The sequence below is a fragment of the Macaca fascicularis genome, chromosome 13, assembly GCF_037993035.2.
Source record: "Macaca fascicularis isolate 582-1 chromosome 13, T2T-MFA8v1.1".
In the NCBI taxonomy this organism is placed as follows: Eukaryota; Metazoa; Chordata; class Mammalia; order Primates; family Cercopithecidae; genus Macaca; species Macaca fascicularis.
The window spans coordinates 120989424-121009389 of NC_088387.1; the positions used below are offsets into that span (position 1 = coordinate 120989424).

Genomic DNA, 19966 nt, shown 5'->3' on the forward strand with positions numbered 1-19966 from the left:
CAGCTTGAACTCTGGGGAGCTCGTCCAGTTTCAGGGAGGCACGGAGCTGCTGCTGTTCACCCTGGAGGCTGGGGTGGCACAACTCTGCCTGGGGTCTGATTCCTGAGGAACTGAGCTACCTCATCTGCTCAGCCTCAGAAAGCACAGCCACACACAGGACTCTGTGAGGGCTCCAGCTCCCCAGGGGCAGAAGGCTGTGCCTGCCCTGCATGATGCCACCTTATATTTTAATTGATTTCATCTGTTTTGCTGAATTTGATGTTAAGTCTTCATTTCAAGGAGAAGGAGAAAGAAAAAAAGGAAAGATCATAGTAAAAGTTGTTTCTATTAAAATTAAATGATACACTGCAGTGTATTAATATCAGGAACTTGTTTAAAATTACAGTCACCTCAGACACCTTCTGTGGTTTATATTCTGCAATGACTTCTCTATATTAAACAATCCAAGGCTCTCTGAAACCTTAAAGTGCCTTTGGAATTATTAGAAAAAGACTCAATCATCTTGAGTGATGCTCTTACCTAACTTTCTTAAAATAAACCTGCACATCAGAGCATCCACACGTCAGAGCACCCACATACCAGGGCACCCACATACCAGGGCACCCACACATCAGAGCATCCATACAGCAGGGCATCCATACACCACGGCACCCGCACACCAGGGCACACGCACACCAGGGCACCCGCACACCAGGGCACCCGCACACCAGGGCACACGCACACCAGGGCACCTGTATACCAGAGCACCCCAAATTCTGGAGAGTTCTGCATGAACCAGGGCCACGTGTGAGCAGCTACAGCCTTGCCTGTGTAACTGGAGCTATTTTCACACCTGCTTCCCTGGCAGCTTTTGTTTCCTTTCCATTCCAATGTTGTCAGGCTGATAGTGTTCCAGTGAATAACAGAAAACTATTACAGACTCACACAATCTTTTAAATTAGGTAGCACTCACTAGCTCTGCTTCTCAGAAAGAAAGCCCTAAAACCCGTGACCACCAAGCTCACTTAACTCACAAGCATCCTAAGCTCTGAAGATGCCACATCCAGCCACCTACGATTCCATCCCCGTTGTCTATGTGAACTGCATAAACATAAGATGCTTCCGTCATAAATTCAATCATGATCTTCACTCACTAGTGTGTCGGTCATAAGGAAACTGATACTGTTCCCACCAGAGTCTATTAGAAGAGGGACCCGTTGGCCCCACCCTCTGCCAAGGTCCTGGAGGCCAGGCCCTGGACTGTCTCAGAGCGACTCAAAAGGGCACCATGGGGTTTGAACATTGACCTGAATTCATTTCCAAAATCCTGCTCTTTTAAAATTTCTAGACTTCCCCAAACTTCAGTGACTGTCCCTGCACAAGGGACACTCTTCTTATCCTCCTCAAAGGACTCTAAGAGTTAAACTTCAGTACATGCGATTCTTCTCACAGAGTCTCTCTAAGTGGCCCTGAGAGATTATTTATCATTGATAACAGGGAAGTCTAAATTCTTGAAGTAATTGGAAGGACACTAGACATTTTGAAATATTATGTATATTTAAATTAAAAAGTACTTTTGATCTTCCAGGAAGGTCCCCAGTGGTAGACACTGACACTTGCCATAGTACTGGCTGAACTTGAGGAGCAATGGCAAAGCAGGTCTCACAACAGCATCTTTGGGGCCAGAAGGATTTGTATCTCAGGCAATTTCTAAAGCAAAAACAACTGGATTATTTGCCGCACCCCCACACACCAGAGCACCTAAAGAAAGCTTTAGGGTTTTCTTTCTGAGAAGCAGAGCTAGTGAGTGCTACCTAATTTAAAAGATTGTGTGAGTCTGTAACAGTTTTCTCTTATTCACTAGAACACTATCAGCCTGACAACATTGGAATGGAAAGGAAACAAAAGCTGCCAGGGAAGCAGGTGTGAAAATAGCTCTAGTTACACAGGCAAGGCTGTAGCTGCTCACACGTGGCCCTGGTTCACAGAGAACTCTCCAGAATTGGGGGTGCTCTGGTATACAGGTGCTCTGATGTGGGTGCCCTGGTGTGTGTCCTGGTATGTGGGTGCCCTGGTATGTGGGTGCCCTGGTATGTGGGTGCCCTGGTATGTGGGTGTCCTGATGTACAGGTGCTCTGGCATGAGGGTGCCCCGGGGTGCGGGTACCCTGGTGTGTGGGTGCTCTTACCTGCAAAGGTAAGAGTGGCCCGGCAGCATGCTGACTCCCCTTCCTGCTTCCAGCCGCTCCTCAGGACGAAGGCTCTTCCTACTCAGAATTTAAATTCGACCTGCAGTGCACAGCACACGCACCTCAGGGCTTCTGATGTATCTTGCGATTCTTTTTGAGGTTTCAACATTTCTCATTTAGCTACAAAGTCCATTTTATATTATCCTTGTCAAGTTCTATTTACTTTGATAGCTTTAAAAGCATGTCTTTCATTGATTCATTAGCAATAAAGCAGTAACACTGGAATACTCTTCATTCAATCTGCTGTACTTCTGTCTAGATCTTGGGATTGGAAAATGGGACTCCCTTCATTCTTACGGAAAGCTAACTTGAGACAAAAAGCAGATTTCAGCTTGTGATAGAAAGCCTGGTAAGGAAAGTTAGACTTGAAAGTTCCAAACTGAATTCCACATCCACCCACCCCAAGGTGACAAAAGGTTTCTGACGATCCATTTCTATACACATTTAGCCAGATCCAGGTTCAACCATCTAAAATAGAAGGACTCTATCAAATATTCACAGACCTCCAGAAGAAAAAACAGATCGTAGCTGACTTATTTATTAGTGCAGCCACATTGGCCTGAGTAGTTGTATCACATTTTCAATTTCAAAAGCCATTTTTTACAGCCTAGAAAGGAAGATATGGCAGCACAGCAGACACGATGAACGTCAAAGGCAAAGGCCCAGCGGTGTGAGGAGTGGATGCCAGAGAGGCAGTGCTGTGGATTCCAGTTCTGGGAAGAGGCATCCCAGCTGCTCCAGTCTCTGCTTTCTGAGGAACACTGGGGACATTCATCATGGGTTTTTTTAGAGTGTGTGAAGGGCAGGACCTTACTTTAACATAAAGACATCTAAGTCAATATTTACATGGGAAGGGAGGGAAGCAGAGGAGAAATATAAGTATTAGGGGAGAAAGGCTTCACAGCACATTCAGCAGAACAGGTGAAATAAATTAAACACAGAAAGAAATCAATCACAGATCTGGCATAATGAAGGCATGTGCATGGCAGTAAGACACCAACAACAGGTGAAAATTCTAGAGAACAATAAAATACAGGTGGAGGCCCATGTCATGGTGATCCTATCACACAAAGCTCAAAAGTCTCTGTGACTCTGGTATGAAAAGGGTGATTCTTCCTGTGTTCACAGGTGTCCAGGCTGTGACTTTAGACAATGATAGGATCCAGACAAAACCCCGCCACAGCCGCTGTGCCACAGAGACCTGAATGGGGAGCTTTGGGACCTGGGTTTTATGTTCCCTTTCCTTCCCCACCAAGTGTAGTATATATATTTGGTTATAGAAATAGTCGTTCTGTGTAAGTGTGTCAATATCTTTATGAGTAATGGTGAGCCTCGTGTCCAACCTGACATTCCCACTATAGTGCAGGTGGCCTCTGTGTAAGAGCCCACCCTTCAGCTGAGGATACCTCCTGGCACTGAACAATGAATGTTCCACATAAGAATGACTGAAGGGTTCTCGTTCGTCTTGCCTTTCTTTCTGAGACAAAACACCCCTTCCTTTCTGTGCAATTTTCTGAGTATTTTCTAATTGTCCCATCTGTCTCCCGAATATACACATCAAATTAGCTACAGGGCCCAGGCCTATCCAAAGTCTTACAGAAACATTATTATTTATCAAATTATTTATTACCGTTTAAGTGGAATTAAATTGTGGTTGTGAATGAATTTTATTTGTACTTAATGAGATGATATGCTATAGTAGGAAGAAGCGGATTTTGAGGGAAAAATCTAAGTGTATAAGTATATGACTCTTCACCAGCCCTTGTGAGCTGAGTAAAACTGGGCAACTCAGGATTCCTCTGTTTATCTGCTGCCCTATGAAATGTGAATGATCATGCATCCCTTGTCTATTTCATACTTTTTATGAAGATCCAATGAAAATAGAAGTTATTTTCCTATGACAAAATATTAGTGTCAGGAAATCCTATGCAGATGGAACCCTCTAACTTTCATGTCCTTTTTCACGTGGTTTTCATCATCCATTCTCTGTGTGTTATATGCAGTCTGACTTGGGTTTCGAAGGTTTTGCCATGCTGGAAATACCACATGTAAATTCCATCCAATCATAGAGGCGTACTTCATTCTTCTTCATTGCATTAAGTATGAACAGGGTGATCACCGAGAACAAGCCTCTGTGAGCGGGAATAAAAGCAGCTTAGGGGACTTTGCAAGCCACTTTTGATTTCCAAAAGCATGACATGTTATGATGCAGACGTGCATCCAGCTCTCCGTACCACGCACCCGAAAGACAGCGTGCGTCCACTACTACCAAGGAGCTCTCCATACCTTGCACCCCAATGACAGCGTACATCCACTATTACCAAGGAGCATGGTGAGAAGCCTCAGGGTCGGGAACCAGGTGAGCATCCTGACGCCGCTGTGACATGCGGGGGAGGCCAAGCTTCCAGGTGAGGGTGGAGACTTGGGGTGGAAGGAGCATGGTGAGAAGCCTCAGGGTCGGGCACCAGGTGAGCATCCTGACCCCACTGTGACACGCAGGGGAGGCCAAGCTTCCAGGTGAGGGTGGAGACTTGGGGTGGGCATCGTGTGCCACACATCGGAGCAGGGAGGAGACGAACATGGCTGCGGGACCCAGGATGCAGAGGTGAGCTGGAAAGCCCAGCCTGCACATTGGCTCTTCTGTAAGCAATGGAGTCATGGATGATTTCTGGGCCAGGGGCAGCAGGGTCCTGAGGAAGAACCTCATTGGAGGGAGGGTGAGCAGGAGCTCAGCATCCTCACTACTGAACCACGCTCAGAGCAATTCAATCCTCATAAAATCTATGTATAGAACAGTGTCAAATCCAATTGCCCATGGTGATTTTAGGTATTAAAACAGATTTTTTTGGTGACCGGCTGCTGAGTAGGCTGGCAGGCCGCCTTAAGGAGCACGCATGTGGTTCCTGATTTGTGAGCCTTGGCGGGTGTACACACCTCTCTGAAGCAGTGAATGAAAGTGTGAAGGACACCATATCTAAGAATTTAAATGTCTAAGCAGCTAAGGTGGACCTCATGCAGAACCTCATATGGCAACCACCCTTATCTAAGTTGTAAGCCCTGCAGCAGATGCCTGAAACCATGGACATGGACAGAAACAAATCCCAGGCAAGGCCTCTGCGTGGCACAGCTGGCAGTGACAATATGTAAGTGGGGCCACCCCACACTCACCCCGCCCCCACCAAACCCTCCCAGCCTCGTGGCAGAGCCCGGCCTGCTCCCACGGTTCAGCAGAGGGCAGAGTGTGTTGCTCTCAGGGAAAGGAACCCCTAAATTCCCCTAACTCAGGGGGTGGCAAAAAGTTGTCAAACAACTCATGAAGAACTGGCTCCCTCAGCATTTCTGAGGGCGAACTTCAAACAACTCACCAAGAACTGGCTCCCTCAGCCTTTCTGAGGGTGAACTTCAAACAGCTCGCGAAGAATTGGCTCCCTCAGCCTTTCTGAGGGCGAACTTCAAACAGCTCGCGAAGAATTGGCTCCCTCAGCCTTTCCGAGGGCGAACTTCAAACAGCTTGCGAAGAATTGGCTCCCTCAGCCTTTCCGAGGGCAAACTTCAAACAACTCATGAAGAACTGGCTCCCTCAGCCTTTCTGAGGGCGAACTTCAAACAACTCATGAAGAACTGGCTCCCTCAGCCTTTCTGAGGGCGAACTTCAAACAGCTCACCAAGAACTGGCTCCCTCAGCCTTTCTGAGGGCGAACTTCAAACAGCTCACGAAGAATTGGCTCCCTCAGCCTTTCTGAGGGCGAACTTCAAACAGCTCACGAAGAACTGGCTCCCTCAGCCTTTCTGAGGGTGAACTTCAAACAACTCACCAAGAACTGGCTCCCTCAGCCTTTCTGAGGGCGAACTTCAAACAGCTCACGAAGAACTGGCTCCCTCAGCCTTTCTGAGGGTGAACTTCAAACAGCTCGCGAAGAACTGGCTCCCTCAGGCTTTCGGAGGATGAACTTCAAACAGCTCACGAAGAACTAGCTCCCTCAGCCTTTCCGAGGGCGAACTTCAAACAACTCACCAAGAACTGGCTCCCTCAGCCTTTCGGAGGGTGAACTTCAAACAGCTCACCAAGAACTGGCTCCCTCAGCCTTTCCAAGGGCGAACTTCAAATAGCTCGCGAAGAATTGGCTCCCTCAGCCTTTCTGAGGGCGAACTTCAAACAGCTCACCAAGAACTGCCTCCCTCAGCCTTTCCGAGGGCAAACTTCAAACAGCTCACGAAGAATTGGTTCCCTCAGCCTTTCTGAGGGCGAACTTCAAACAGCTCACCAAGAACTGGCTCCCTCAGCCTTTCTGAGGGCAAACTTCAAACAGCTCACCAAGAACTGGCTCCCTCAGCCTTTCTGAGGGCAAACTTCAAACAGCTCATCAAGAACTGGCTCCCTCAGCCTTTCCGAGGGCAAACTTCAAACAGCTCATCAAGAACTGGCTCCCTCAGCCTTTCTGAGGGTGAACTTCAAGCAACTCATCAAGAACTGGCTCCCTCAGCCTTTCTGAAGGCAAACTTCAAACAGCTCACCAAGAACTGGCTCCCTCAGCCTTTCGGAGGATGAACTTCAAACAGCTCGCGAAGAACTGGCTCCCTCAGCCTTTCTGAGGGCGAACTTCAAGCAACTCACCAAGAACTAGCTCCTTCAGCCTTTCTGAGGGCGAACTTCAAACAGCTCATGAAGAATTGGCTCCCTCAGCCTTTCTGAGGGCGAACTTCAAACAGCTCACCAAGAACTGGCTCCCTCAGCCTTTCGGAGGATGAACTTCAAACAGCTCGCGAAGAACTGGCTCCCTCAGCCTTTCTGAGGGCGAACTTCAAGCAACTCACCAAGAACTAGCTCCTTCAGCCTTTCTGAGGGCGAACTTAAAACAGCTCGCGAATAATTGGCTCCCTCAGCCTTTCTGAGGGCGAACTTCAAACAGCTCACCAAGAACTGGCTCCCTCAGCCTTTCTGAGGGCGAACTTCAAACAGCTCACGAAGAATTGGCTCCCTCAGCCTTTTTGAGGGTGAACTTCAAACAGCTCACGAAGAACTGGCTCCTTCAGCCTTTCTGAGGGTGAACTTCAAACAACTCACCAAGAACTGGCTCCCTCAGGCTTTCGGAGGATGAACCTCAAACAGCTCACGAAGAACTGGCTCCCTCAGCCTTTCCGAGGGCGAACTTCAAACAGCTCACCAAGAACTGGCTCCCTCAGCCTTTCGGAGGGCGAACTTCAAACAGCTCACCAAGAACTGGCTCCCTCAGCTTTTCCGAGGGCGAATTTCAAACAGCTCACGAAGAATTGGCTCCCTCAGCCTTTCTGAGGGCGAACTTCAAACAGCTCACCAAGAACTGGCTCCCTCAGGCTTTCTGAGGGCGAACTTCAAACAGCTCGCGAAGAACTGGCTCCCTCAGCCTTTCCGAGGGCGAACTTCAAACAGCTCATCAAGAACTGGCTCCCTCAGCCTTTCTGAGGGCGAACTTCAAGCAACTCATCAAGAACTGGCTCCCTCAGCCTTTCTGAAGGCGAACTTCAAACAGCTCACCAAGAACTGGCTCCCTAAGTCTTTCTGAGGGCGAACTTCAAACAGCTCGTGAAGAACTGGCTCCCTCAGCCTTTCTGAGGGCGAACTTCAAGCAACTCACCAAGAACTAGCTCCTTCAGCCTTTCTGAGGGCGAACTTCAAACAGCTCGCGAAGAACTCGCTCCCTCAGCCTTTCCGAGGGCGAACTTTAAACAGCTCATCAAGAACTGGCTCCCTCAGCCTTTCTGAGGGCGAACTTCAAACAGCTCACGAAGAATTGGCTCCCTCAGCCTTTCTGAGGGCGAACTTTAAACAGCTCATCAAGAACTGGCTCCCTCAGCCTTTCTGAAGACGAACTTCAAACAGCTCACCAAGAACTGCCTCCCTCAACCTTTCCGAGGGCAAACTTCAAACAGCTCATCAAGAACTGGCTCTCTCAGCCTTTCTGAGGGTGAACTTCAGTCCCGTTCCAGTGGGTGGGATGGAAATGAAGGAACACCGTGGAGGCTTTTTCCTTCCTGGAGATGGATGCACGGCACAAGCCAAGGATGGTGCCGTGGGAGGACAGAAAGATACTGGGAGGAAACCACAGCACACAACCAGATTTCTTGTTCAGTGAAAAGAGCAAGCCATATTCACTCAAACCACCATAAGCTGAGAGGATTTCACAGCACACACGGCCCTTCCTGGGTGGAGTCCCCAGGTTTTCACAATGCCAACACCCTAGGGCCACACACACTGACAAAATGACACACGGCAAGTCTCAGGCCAGGTCGACAAGTGAGTTTTTCCTTTCTCCATTTGTCTTTTCCCTGAGGTACATACATGCAGAAACCTAAAACTTAGATAAATATGTGCACATTAGAAGTCTATTGACTTAACAAAAGAAGTTCAACTACAAAAAGAAAGCTCAATACAAAGTGTTTATTTTTAAATTATCTTGAGAGAATTAATCAAATCTCATATCAATAATCAATAAACCATGCATCAAACAGCAGACCGTGTCACTCAGCTGGTCCGAAAAGGCACTGCTTTTTCCTTTTCTGGTTTAATAATTTCACCATTACTACACTAGGAAGTTATCAAAATAACATTACTCAACCCTAGGCAACACCAACATAGAGCAATAACCCAAGGAATGTACAAAAATAAAGAATAAATGAAGAAATGTCGTAACCACATTGCACTGGTTCTTTCCAAATGTTTGAAAGACAGACAGCACCGGATGATGACCCAGAAATGGGTCTTGGGGGTCACTCCCCGGCTCTGCTATTTACACGTGTGTCCTTGTGCAAACTCTTTAACATATCTTTGCCTCAGTGTCCTCATCTATAAAATGGGAATGAAAATCCCAGTCATCATCTCATAGGGTAGTTAAAGGTCATACCATGAATGCCTGAAAGTATTAGCAAAAATGTAGCTATATTTTTCTTAGTCTTATCCATACATGACATAATTTCATTTATATTTTTGCTTATTATCTTCTCCCGCTATAATGCACACTCTCTGAAAGCAAGAACTCAGTCTATTTTTCGCTTCTCTCAGCACAGAGGGCAGTGCTTAGCACTCAGGAGTCTACAACATTTGTTAACCGAACGACGGAATCGATGAGTGTGCGCCTGCAATCACAGCATGCGCAGAGGCTTTGTCTAGTGTTTATGAAGTTTAATATCATCAAATGGATCATTTGTAGAAATTTATAATCATGGTCAGGCACAGTGGCTCACGCCTGTAATCCCAGCACTTTGAGAGGCCAAAGCAGGCGGATCACGATGTCAAGGGTTGAGACCATCCTGGAAAACATGGTGAAACCCCATCTCTACTAAAAATACAAAAATTAGCTGGGCATAATGGCTGGCGCCTGTAATCCCAGCTACTCAGGAGGCTGAGGGAAGAGAATTGCTTGAACCCGGGAGGCGGAGCTTGTAGTGAGCCGAGATCGCGCCACGGCACTCCAGCCTAGGTGACAGAGCAAGACTCTATCTCAAAAAAAAAAGAAAAAAAGAAAAAGAAATTTATATTCATTATTTGAAAGGTTAATGAATTGAAGGAATTAAAATTGGTGATTGACATTTAATGCTGAAGAAAAATTATACTTAAGTTTTCAGATGTAATATTAACAAATTTCCCATTAAACACAATGAAAATAATTATATATCTCCCTGAAAATATACAATCTCACCAGGTATTCAACAATGTCTAGACATATGTGCTTAACCCTATATCTGCACTGAGGAGAGTCTCAGACCTATCTCCACCTCTCAGCCTCTCCATACCCATGACGTGGACCTGTGGATCCCAAGTCCCCTGTGATGAGTGTGAGGTCTGAAGGTCTCCACATCAGAGGGACCAGGGGGCAGGGGCTCCAGGGCGTGGAATCCTGCACGCAGGCCGCACCTCAACGGTACAATCAGAGCCTCTCTCTGTCAGGCTCTGCACAGCTGCTCAGGCAATTCAGATGCTCAAGAGTCACTTCGCGAAGAATTCAAGGCACAAGTGAACTGAGCCGGGCTGCCTGGCTCCACTCTGACATCAGGCAACCGTCCAACCTCGGGATGTCCACACTCCTAACTCAGGCCTCAGGAGCCTTCTCCACTCCACCTACAGTAAGTCTCTGGGGAACCACCTCAGTGCCATTCATTTAATTTAAATGCCTCTCTTTAAAAAGTGTCTTACCCTGATATTGTCCTCTGAGCCTCACAGGTACACTCCGCTGGCCAGCAAATCAGCCCTGAAACGCAGCACGGATCCCCAGCTGTCCACGCTCTGCTTCCGACATTCACTCAACACCCCAGGACCTGTGCGGGCCATTTCACTAAACGCACCATCGGCCCACCTGGTGCTGAGGCTAAAAGGAAACCTCAACCTGGCCTGAGTCCTCCTTGCTCTCAGACACACAGCCCACCCTTCAGCAGCATGTGGCATGGAGCCTCCGAGGACATCCAGCTTCTGGCCACTTATCTACAGATTCACCAAAATCCCAGAAGGGCAGGGATGGCGGCCCCTCCTACACCCTGCACTGGCTCTCCACCTTCCTCCCTGCTTCCTGGAGCAGCTTCCTCACAACAGCCAGGGGGACTTTTCTTAAATGAGAAGCTACCCTAATCACTCTATTTTAAACAAACTTCAGCTGACTCTCTCTTACTCACAGGATAAAATCATTAACCACATTACAAAAAACAGCGCCCTCTACCCGTCTCCTCCGTACCACTCCACAGGAGTTTCGCTCACTCCACAGGAGCCGTCATTTCTGCAAATGTATCGCACATGTGTTCACTGCCAGCCTTCTCCAGTTGTCTACAAGCTCTGCAACGGCGAGAATTCTGCCTTGGTCTCTGCTGATGGCCCGAGAAGTGTCTTATCAAACAACTTATCCATAGAAGTTGTTTATTAAATAGGATTGGATAAATTCATGGATAAACAAGCAAACTAATAATTTTATATTTTGTGCTGATCTAACATCTCACAACTGCCTCATTCTTAAAAATGAGCGAGGTGAAGCCTCGGGCTACCTGGCTGCTCTGGCGTCCCTGGAGAATGAGAGCTGGAGAGCCTTCCCACCTGTCCTGGCCTTTCATCACCTGGGGATAACTGCATACCTGCTCATCCAGAAGAGGATCTAAAACGTGGAGGAATGCAGACAGTTTCTCTTAGCATCCGTAGGGATTCCTAGTTCTAACTAATCACCCCGTGTTTGGTCTGTCTGCCTCCCGACCTATCTGGCGACTCCATGCTCTGTGGGGTAGAGGGTATGTGCTCCTGGGCTCTGCTCTGTGGGGTAGAGGGTATGTGCTCCTGGGCTCTGCTCTGTGGGGTAGAGGGTATGTGCTCCTGGGCTCTGCTCTGTGGGGTAGAGGGTATGTGCTCCTGGGCTCTGCTCTGTGGGGTAGAGGGTATGTGCTCCTGGGCTCTGCTCTGTGGGGTAGAAGTATGCGCTCCTGGGCTCAGCTCTGTGGGGTAGAGGTATGCACTCCTGGGCTCTGCTCTGTGGGATAGAGGTATGCGCTCCTGGGCTCTGCTCTGTGGGGTAGAGGTATGTGCTCCTGGGCTCTGGGCTCAGCTCTGTGGGGTAGAGGGTATGCGCTCCTGGGCTCTGGGCTCTGCTCTGTGGGGTAGAGGTATGTGCTCCTGGGCTCTGCTCTGTGGGGTAGAGGGTATGCGCTCCTGGGCTCCAGCACCAAAGTCCACAGAGCCTCCTGCACTCCCTTCATCCTGAGGCCAGACTCCTGTGTCAGTTTAATACAAGATATTCAGGACAACCCAGGGGCTCTGCTCGCCTGTAAAACACTCGTTCTGTGGTTTACACGGAAGACATAAAATGAGACAAAGCCCCTGATCCCTTAAACTCACAATTCATTGCCAGGACTTTCTGTTACTGACTGCATACAATGAGGATATAAATGTGTCTCCAAAACATGAACTCTGGCACAGCGGATGAAATGGATCCTGGTGGGGAGAGGCAGGTGCAGCCTGGAGGAACCATGTAAGTTCATCTCCAAGTGCTGCTGAGGTCGCGGGCCTGGGCCTGGAGGGGTGGTGAGGATGGAGACAGGCGAGCTGGCAGGACGAGGGGGCAGCAGGGATGGGCAGGCAAGGCTCTGGGTGAGAAATCTGCAGCGGGTACGGAACACAAGCCTGGAAGCAGGCCCGGGAGAAGCGTGGGGACCTCCCACTGGGGCTTCCCACTGGAGTTACTTGTGAAGCTTCCAATGTCAGAAGAGAAGTGCATCAGCATGGTCTGCGGACTGGTAACATGGGATCTCCCGGGTCCCAGTTTCTCCTGACCACACCCACAAGCCTTGGTTGCTTGAGGCAGGGATGCTGGCTTGGGAGGGCACACGGGCTACAACCCCAGGGTCGCACGCACACTCTAGGGAGTGTGGCCTTCTTGACCTGTTTCTCCCCCTACAGGAAAAATAGATTTTCTTTCTGAATTAACCATAAACATCCTTTACTGAATGCTACCTGTTGACCAACCTTACTGTCTTATTCTCTTTTCTGGGATTTTCATCATATCCACCAATTAAAAAGTAAAACCCCACTAATGAAAATAACTAAAAATGTTCACAAAGATGAGAGGAACAGAGCTGCATCAGGCCATGCCTTCTTTCCACTATCCACCAGTCAGCCAGATGGCTTCAGGGGTGCAGCAGGAACCAACCACACCCGACACAGCAACGGTGGACCCACGGCTCCGTGTGGAATCACACTTCATACGCGCCAAAGCACTGAGCTCTGCAAAGCTGGTCAACACAATGATAACACTTGATGTAATACATGCAACAAAATACTACAGTTCAAATGAATCATCATGTTTCTTTTGAAATGCTCTGAAAACCTCAAAAAGAGGCCAGGTGCAGTGACTCATGCCTGTAATCCCAGCACTTTGGGAGGCCGAGGCGGGCAGATCACCTGAGGTCAGGAGTTCGAGACCAGCTTGGCCAACATGGTGAGACCCCACTTCTACTAAAAATACAAAAATTAGCCAGGCGTGGTGGCGGACACCTGTAATCCCAGCTACTTGGGAGGCTGGGGCAGGAGAATCGCTTGAACCTGGGAGGTGGAGGTTGCAGTGAGCCGAGATCACGCCATTGCATTCCAGCCTGGGCATCTCAGTGAGATGCCATCTAGGGGTGGGGAGGGTGGGGGAACAAACCAAAAAAAAAAAAAAAAATCCTCAAAAAGAATTATCCTTTCATTCAGAGGTCTGCAAAGCCTTCTCACTTTTCCTGCCATCTTGGTTATAACTAACACTGTATTTTTTATAACACTGAAATTCCTAGGTTTCTTTCCGAACAGCCCCTGCTGCCTCTGAGGCCAAGGCTGCCGCTGGGTTTTGGGGGTTGCTGGCCCCTAATTCCGGATTAAATGGAAAGCCATCTGCTGCGAGTTTGAAGGCAGGTTTGTAAGCTTTTGCTCCGAAGGAGAAAACTGTGCTGCTGACCTGACTCCTACATGTCCTTCTGGTGAAAAAGAATCTTTACCCGGATGCAGACTTCATGGCGAATCATTCTGTGGAAACCTCTCTTCCCTGAGAACAGGTTCAGAGCTGCCGTGGGGAATTCACATCCCACTGAGACAATCTCCGCAGCAGAACATGATCTCCTGCACCACACATCGCTGTCCTGACCATCGTGCCCTCACCACACCACCTTCAGAGGACCTGACCATCGCTGCCCTCACCGCACCCACCTTCAGAGGACCTGACCATCGCTGCGCTCACCGCACCACCTTCAGAGGACCTGACCATCGCTGTCCTGACCATCGTGCCCTCACCGCGCCACCTTCAGAGGACCTGACCATCGCTGCCCTCACCGCACCCACCTTCAGAGGACCTGACCATCGCTGTCCTGACCATCGTGCCCTCACCGCGCCACCTTCAGAGGACCTGACCATCGCTGCCCTCACCGCGCCACCTTCAGAGGACCTGACCATCGCTGCCCTCACCGAACCCACCTTCAGAGGACCTGACCATCGCTGCCCTCACCGAACCCACCTTCAGAGGACCTGACCATCGCTGCCCTCACCGAACCCACCTTCAGAGGACCTGACCATCGCTGCCCTCACCGAACCCACCTTCAGAGGACCTGACCATCACTGCCACACCCACCTTCAGACGACCTGACCATCACTGCCACACCCACCTTCAGATGACCTGACTCTCGCTGCCCTCACCGCACCCACCTTCAGAGGGCTGGTGGTTAAGGCTTCCCCAGCCTGGGACCTCCATCCTCTTCAGGGCACTCTACCTGCATACTGGGCTTACGGTTTGGGTAAAATTGGATGAAATGAGTAAGAATGTTTTGAGAAAAAGTATGAGCTTATTCTGCGCTTTTCACCCAAAACCTCCACATTTCTGGTAGAGCGTGGAGAGAAGCATGTCCCCTCCAGGGACACAGCCAGCGGTCCCCTGCAGTGGCTGTGCTTTCCGGTGTGAGGCACATGAGGTCATAAGGCCACCTCGCCTCACCCACTCTGTCTTACTTCCTGTTCCCCTGCAGGCCTCAAGGACTTAAGCTAATCTCCCCCCACACAGCCCATGTCCAAGTGCCCCTTGCTCTGGAGAACAGGGGAGGAGCAGCCTGAGGCTGCACACCCAGGAGCTGCTGGACCAGGTGGGAGGAGGCCAGCTGTGGGGATGCAAAATCCTCCTGACAAGGAGACAGATGCATGCAGTTTAATGTAGGGGGGTCATTATGTCCAAAATCGAATTGTATGAGAAACAATCTGCACAATAGCGGAATGTGTGGCCGGAAGTCCCACCCTCACTTTTCGATTGCATACAGGGTGATCTCTCCCTATGAATGTCAGTGATTCTTGTGATTATTCCCATAGCCAGTGCTTCATTTCATGGACTGAGGTAGCAGTTAGTGCAGTGCCGCCAGCTGCCAAGTGCAGAATGGACGGGTTTCAGCCCCACCTGGTGCGGTCAGCTAGTCCTGCAACAGGCAAGTTATGTTCTTACGCTTGGAGACTTGTGTCAGATACTTCAATGACCACCATGGACTTCTCCATCTGTATTTAATTCTCCTCAATTTTTAACATACCTTAAACTCCATGTTCAAACCCCTGCATCATCAGTATCTTTAGAGGATAACCTGATACATCAGAGAATTACTGTCTGTCTTAAGGGCCAGAGGGATCAGCAGAGGTTAAAAAGGGCAGCCTCAGATCAGGGCATAAGAAGCATCCTTTGAGAAAGACACAGCTACGAAAATAAAACGGAAGTTTAGGTAATCGAGCAAAATACACATCTGCTAATTTTTATCATTTTCAGTACTTTGTTATCTTACAAATGGCTGCGATGCATACACAGGTCATTTTTGACTGTTTTTACCTGCTTGGTCTTTGAATATTTTTGATATGACGACGGGGACGTTGTGCTCAGAACCTCCCTGAAAGACAAAGCCATCAGAAAGAAGCACAGTTATCATGATTCACACTAAAAAGTTCTTCAAAAATAAAAAGCAGGAATAAAGAAAACCATTTCCCATACCTTTATACTCAGGCCCAAGCCGCCAACTGCCTGTCTGCGAAGTGTAACAGTTCTGTGCTTTAAAAAAGTTTAGAAAACAAACCAAGTTTAGGTTAAAATGCACCATCGGAAAGTAAATTCAAAAGAAATTCTTCATTTAAACTCAAATACTTGTTAAATTACATTTCCAAAGCAACCTTGGCTAAATATGACAGTAATGACACTATTTCAAACCTTTAATGTGTGGTATTGCACGTATGAAAACAAAGACGGTGATAAAGAATAGGCCCCGTGAAATGCAGGGAGAGTCTCTGCACAGCTGCCATCCCATCTGCAATCTGCTTGTGAGGAACGGAGCTCCGTGAAGAAATGAGGGGCCCACCTTCTCCAAGGTGGTGAAAGGGAAGTGGGGCGGGGCACTCAGTCCTGTTTTAAATCTGGACTCTTCCCGCCAACCCCAGGACGGGCTCCCTCTTCACTGTGCATCTCTGCTGAAGTCAGCCGTGTTTAGGACAATCTTCAACCAATATTAATTTAAGAATGATCAATTTTTTCATGTCCTCTGACCACAGGTGCCTGGGATGTTTAAGGGTAGGTTGTGATAAAAAGCTAAAAGCACAATAGGCCCTTAACTGGCTAGTGAAATGGTAAAAATCTCCAAATCTCTTGCGCATTAAGCCATGCACCTGTGTTTGCTAATCTGATGAATGCGACTGTTGCCAACTTCAGGTGGACACGGGTGACTGGTGCGCTCTGAGGGGTGCACGAGGTGGCCTGGAGCAGATGGACAGTGGCCAAAGGGTGCCTTTACCTCAAAAAGACACTACAGGAAAAACAGAAGTGACAGACATTCTTTGAGTTCTAGGTGGAAACATGAGCATGTTCAGGCTGAATGGCTCTGAAAGGAATCTGTTGTGCAAAGCAAGGACGAAGAAGTAAGACGGTGGCAGAGCTCATGCCGAAGGGGGGACCTGGGAGCTCCCGCCCTGGACAGCGGTGCAGGTGCAGATGCAGGAAGGCTGCTGTGAGGACTTCCACAGCCTGAGACATCCCAGGAATGTCCTTCTTAGGGGGAATACTTTATAAACTCAAAGGAAAGAAACCACAAATTAGAGCAAATATACCTGCGTTAAAATTTTTTGTGCATATATTTTTAACTGACAAAAATAATTTTACACACAGAAAAAGAGCTATATTTCAGGGATCTTGCTACAGAGTGATCATGTTGACTTTTTCTTGGTCTTAGGCTGCGTTCCAGATGCTGTGAACAGCAAAGTCAGAGCCACCCTGGGATGTCCATACCGTGGGCTCTTATCACATCCGCATTCTCAGTATTTACCTGAAACGCCACAGATGCTTCCCAGCCACACTGCACCCATGGACAGAGTAACAGACGGGCTCTTAAATCCCATCAGAGCATTACTGACAACAGCCAAGATACGGATACAACCCAAGTGTCCACCAGCAGATGCGAGAACAAAGAAAACGCAGTGGATCCACCGAATGGAGCATCCTTCAGCCATAAAGAGGGAAGTCCTGCCATCTGGAACAACGCTGATGAGCCTGGAGGTCACTGGGCTGAGTGGAATCAGCCAGGCACAGAAAGACACATAACACACGGTCTCTCCTGCACATGGAATCTAAGAATGTTGAACGCAGAGGCAGAGAGTAGAGCCGTGGTTACCAGGGGTTTCGGGGTGGGGGGGCGGCGCGGAGATGCAGGCCAAAGGGTGCAACGTTTCAGCTGTAAGGTGAACAAGTTCTGCGGCTCCAATGGAAAGCATGGTGACTATGGTTAGTAATACCGTATTTCCTTGAAATCTGCTAAGAGAATAAACCTTATGTGTCCTCACCACAAAAAACAAAGGTAACCGTAAGAGGTGATATATGTGTTAATTAGCTTGCTTGTAGTGTGCATTTCATTATATGCCCATGAGAACATACCCTGCACACCTTAAGCATGTATAATTTTTATTAGTTACAGCTCAATAAAGCTGAATAAATAAATGCCATTGTGTGGACAGTGCGTTTCCAAGGGTATCCTCTACAGAGGAGGGACAGGGAGTTACTCCTGCATGTGGGAAGCACACGGTTTTCCTCTTCAACACGAGGACCGTTGACTTTGCAGGCCAGAATGCATCTCACGGTGAGTGTGAACTGCAGAACACAGCAGGGGTTCATTCCCTCCCTCAGTAGACGGTAAATTCTGCAGTGTTCATGGTCCAGTGAGGGAGTGGGGAGAAAGGCGTCTGTCCACCTACTAGCTGTTCCTCTGTGTGACACAGCAAATAGCCTCATGCTTCTAAGAACTTTTCTGTGCTACGGAAGATGAGCACATTGAATTATCTATGTCATAGTAACTGGAGGCCTCTCTGTATGGAATTTCTGAAAATGCTCTACAACATTTTAAAATTTTAGCTGTTAATGTAAGCATTTGAAACTCATGCAAGCAAGCAAGTACAAAATGAGAGAAAACACATTTTGAGAAGAAACAAGTTAGTTTCTGCCTCGATAGACTGCCAAAGAATGACATTTTAAAGCTGTCATTTGACTCACTTATACATGTCAGGAAGATATCCTGAAATATCCTAAAATATCCTTGATATTTCAAAGGAAACATCAAGAAACTGATCACCTGTGGTAAAATCTGGACTAATAACAAGATAGGCAAGAAAAAATTACAACTTGAACAACCAACATAAACATTTGTTTACTAGAACTTGAGGAGCTTGTTCTTTATGATTTTAGCTAAGCCGAAATAATATTCATTTCATATCAGCTTTGTGCAGTCTCCTGAAATGTTCCTTTCTGTGTACGTTTGAACCAGCCATTTAGGTATTTAGGTCTCTAAATCTCTCTAAAATCAAGTTTCTGCATCTGGAAAGTGAGAGCTGTACTGTGAGCCCTAACAGGAAGTGCTGGGAATGGGACCATGTCCCCCTAAAATCCATGTTGAAGTCCTGACCCCCAGTGTGACTGCACTGGAGGTAGAGCCTGTAGGAAGTAACTAAGGTCAGATGAGGTCATTCCAGGGGGCCCTATCTGATAGGGTTGGTGTCCTTAAAGGAACAGGAAAAGACAGCAGATACAGCGCTCTCTCTCTCTTTTTCCTCTTTTTCTCTCTCTCTCTTGTTCTTTCTCTCCCCACCCCCACCTCACTGTCTCTACCACGTGAGGACACACCTATAAGGCTGCCACCTGCAAACCAGGAAGCCGGCCCTTGCCAGTAACTGTACCATGTGAGGACACACACATAAGGCCTTTGCCTGCAGTCTAGGAAGCCGGCCCTTGCCAGTAACTCTGTCATGTGAAGACACGCATATAAGGCCTTCACCTGCAGTCCAGGAAGCCAGCCCTTGCCAGTAACCAAACCCACAGCACCTTGGTGTTGGACTTCCACCTCCCAGAACAGTGAGAAGGGAGTCCCTGCTGCCCAAGTCAGCCCACCTGTGGTTCCTTGTTACCGTGGAGTCCAAGCTGCCTCGACAGCAGTCAAGGACGATCACTGTGGAAAGCACCTTATAGACCATCAGGTTTAGCAAAACTACCAAGGTGGTTAGTTCTCTCCATGAAAAATTGTTGTTTTAAAACCACCTCATGGCCAGGCGCGGTGGCTCAAGCCTGTAATCCCAGCACTTTGGGAGGCCGAGACGGGAGGATCACGAGGTCAGGAGATCGAGACCATCCTGGCTAACACGGTGAAAGCCCGTCTCTACTAAAAAATACAAAAAAACTAGCCAGGCGAGGTGGTGGGCGCCTGTAGTCCCAGCTACTCGGGAGGCTGAGGCAGGAGAATGGCGTAAACCCAGGAGGCGGAGCTTGCAGTGAGCTGAGATCTGGCCCCTGCACTCCAGCCTGGGTGACAGAGCGAGACTCCGTCTCAAAACAAAACAAAACAAAACAAACAAACAAAAAAAACACCTCATTCAAACACCAAGGACTTCAGTGTGCTAAAGTTGAGAGAAAAGGCTCAGCCAATTTGTGCTTCCACACTTTTATAAATGACCATTATATAATTATGAAGCCCCTAACATCTTAACATTAGCATATATAGGAACTTTAATTTTCAAACCAAGATTTATAAAACTTACTGGATGATAAAAAGTAAATGGGAAAACTTCTGCAGCTTCTAATGGAACTTTTCACACAGCAGCCTGGCTGAACTTATTCTGCCTCCTGCGTCCTAATTATTTTATGACCCCAGAGTCAATCCAGAGCTGATCACTTTAATTTAAGGTTCTGGGTAGCATTTTCATAGTGCTCTGTTAAC

The 19966-nt window shown here is 48.1% G+C and overlaps 1 protein-coding gene across 23 annotated transcripts in view; it reads right to left on the minus strand.

The window, feature by feature from the left end:
• Positions 1–19966, minus strand: part of SNTG2 (syntrophin gamma 2) — a 375050-nt gene that overhangs the window by 222933 nt on the left and 132151 nt on the right. For 16 of the 23 annotated variants that reach the window (XR_012422722.1, XR_012422721.1, XR_012422725.1 and 13 more), the window contains 2 exons: positions 15718–15774; positions 15559–15616 (listed from right to left, as the gene is read on the minus strand). The exons of 3 other annotated variants lie outside the window; for them this stretch is intronic. Coding sequence is in view for 10 of the 20 variants with exons in the window: in XM_074012486.1 (XP_073868587.1) it covers positions 15559–15616; positions 15718–15774 (115 nt within the window). In the remaining 10 variants the exon portion in view is untranslated. The remainder of the gene's footprint in view (positions 1–15558; positions 15617–15717; positions 15775–19966) is intronic. 4 more of the 23 variants (XM_074012494.1, XM_074012487.1, XM_074012495.1 and 1 more) reach the window with 1 other exon arrangement.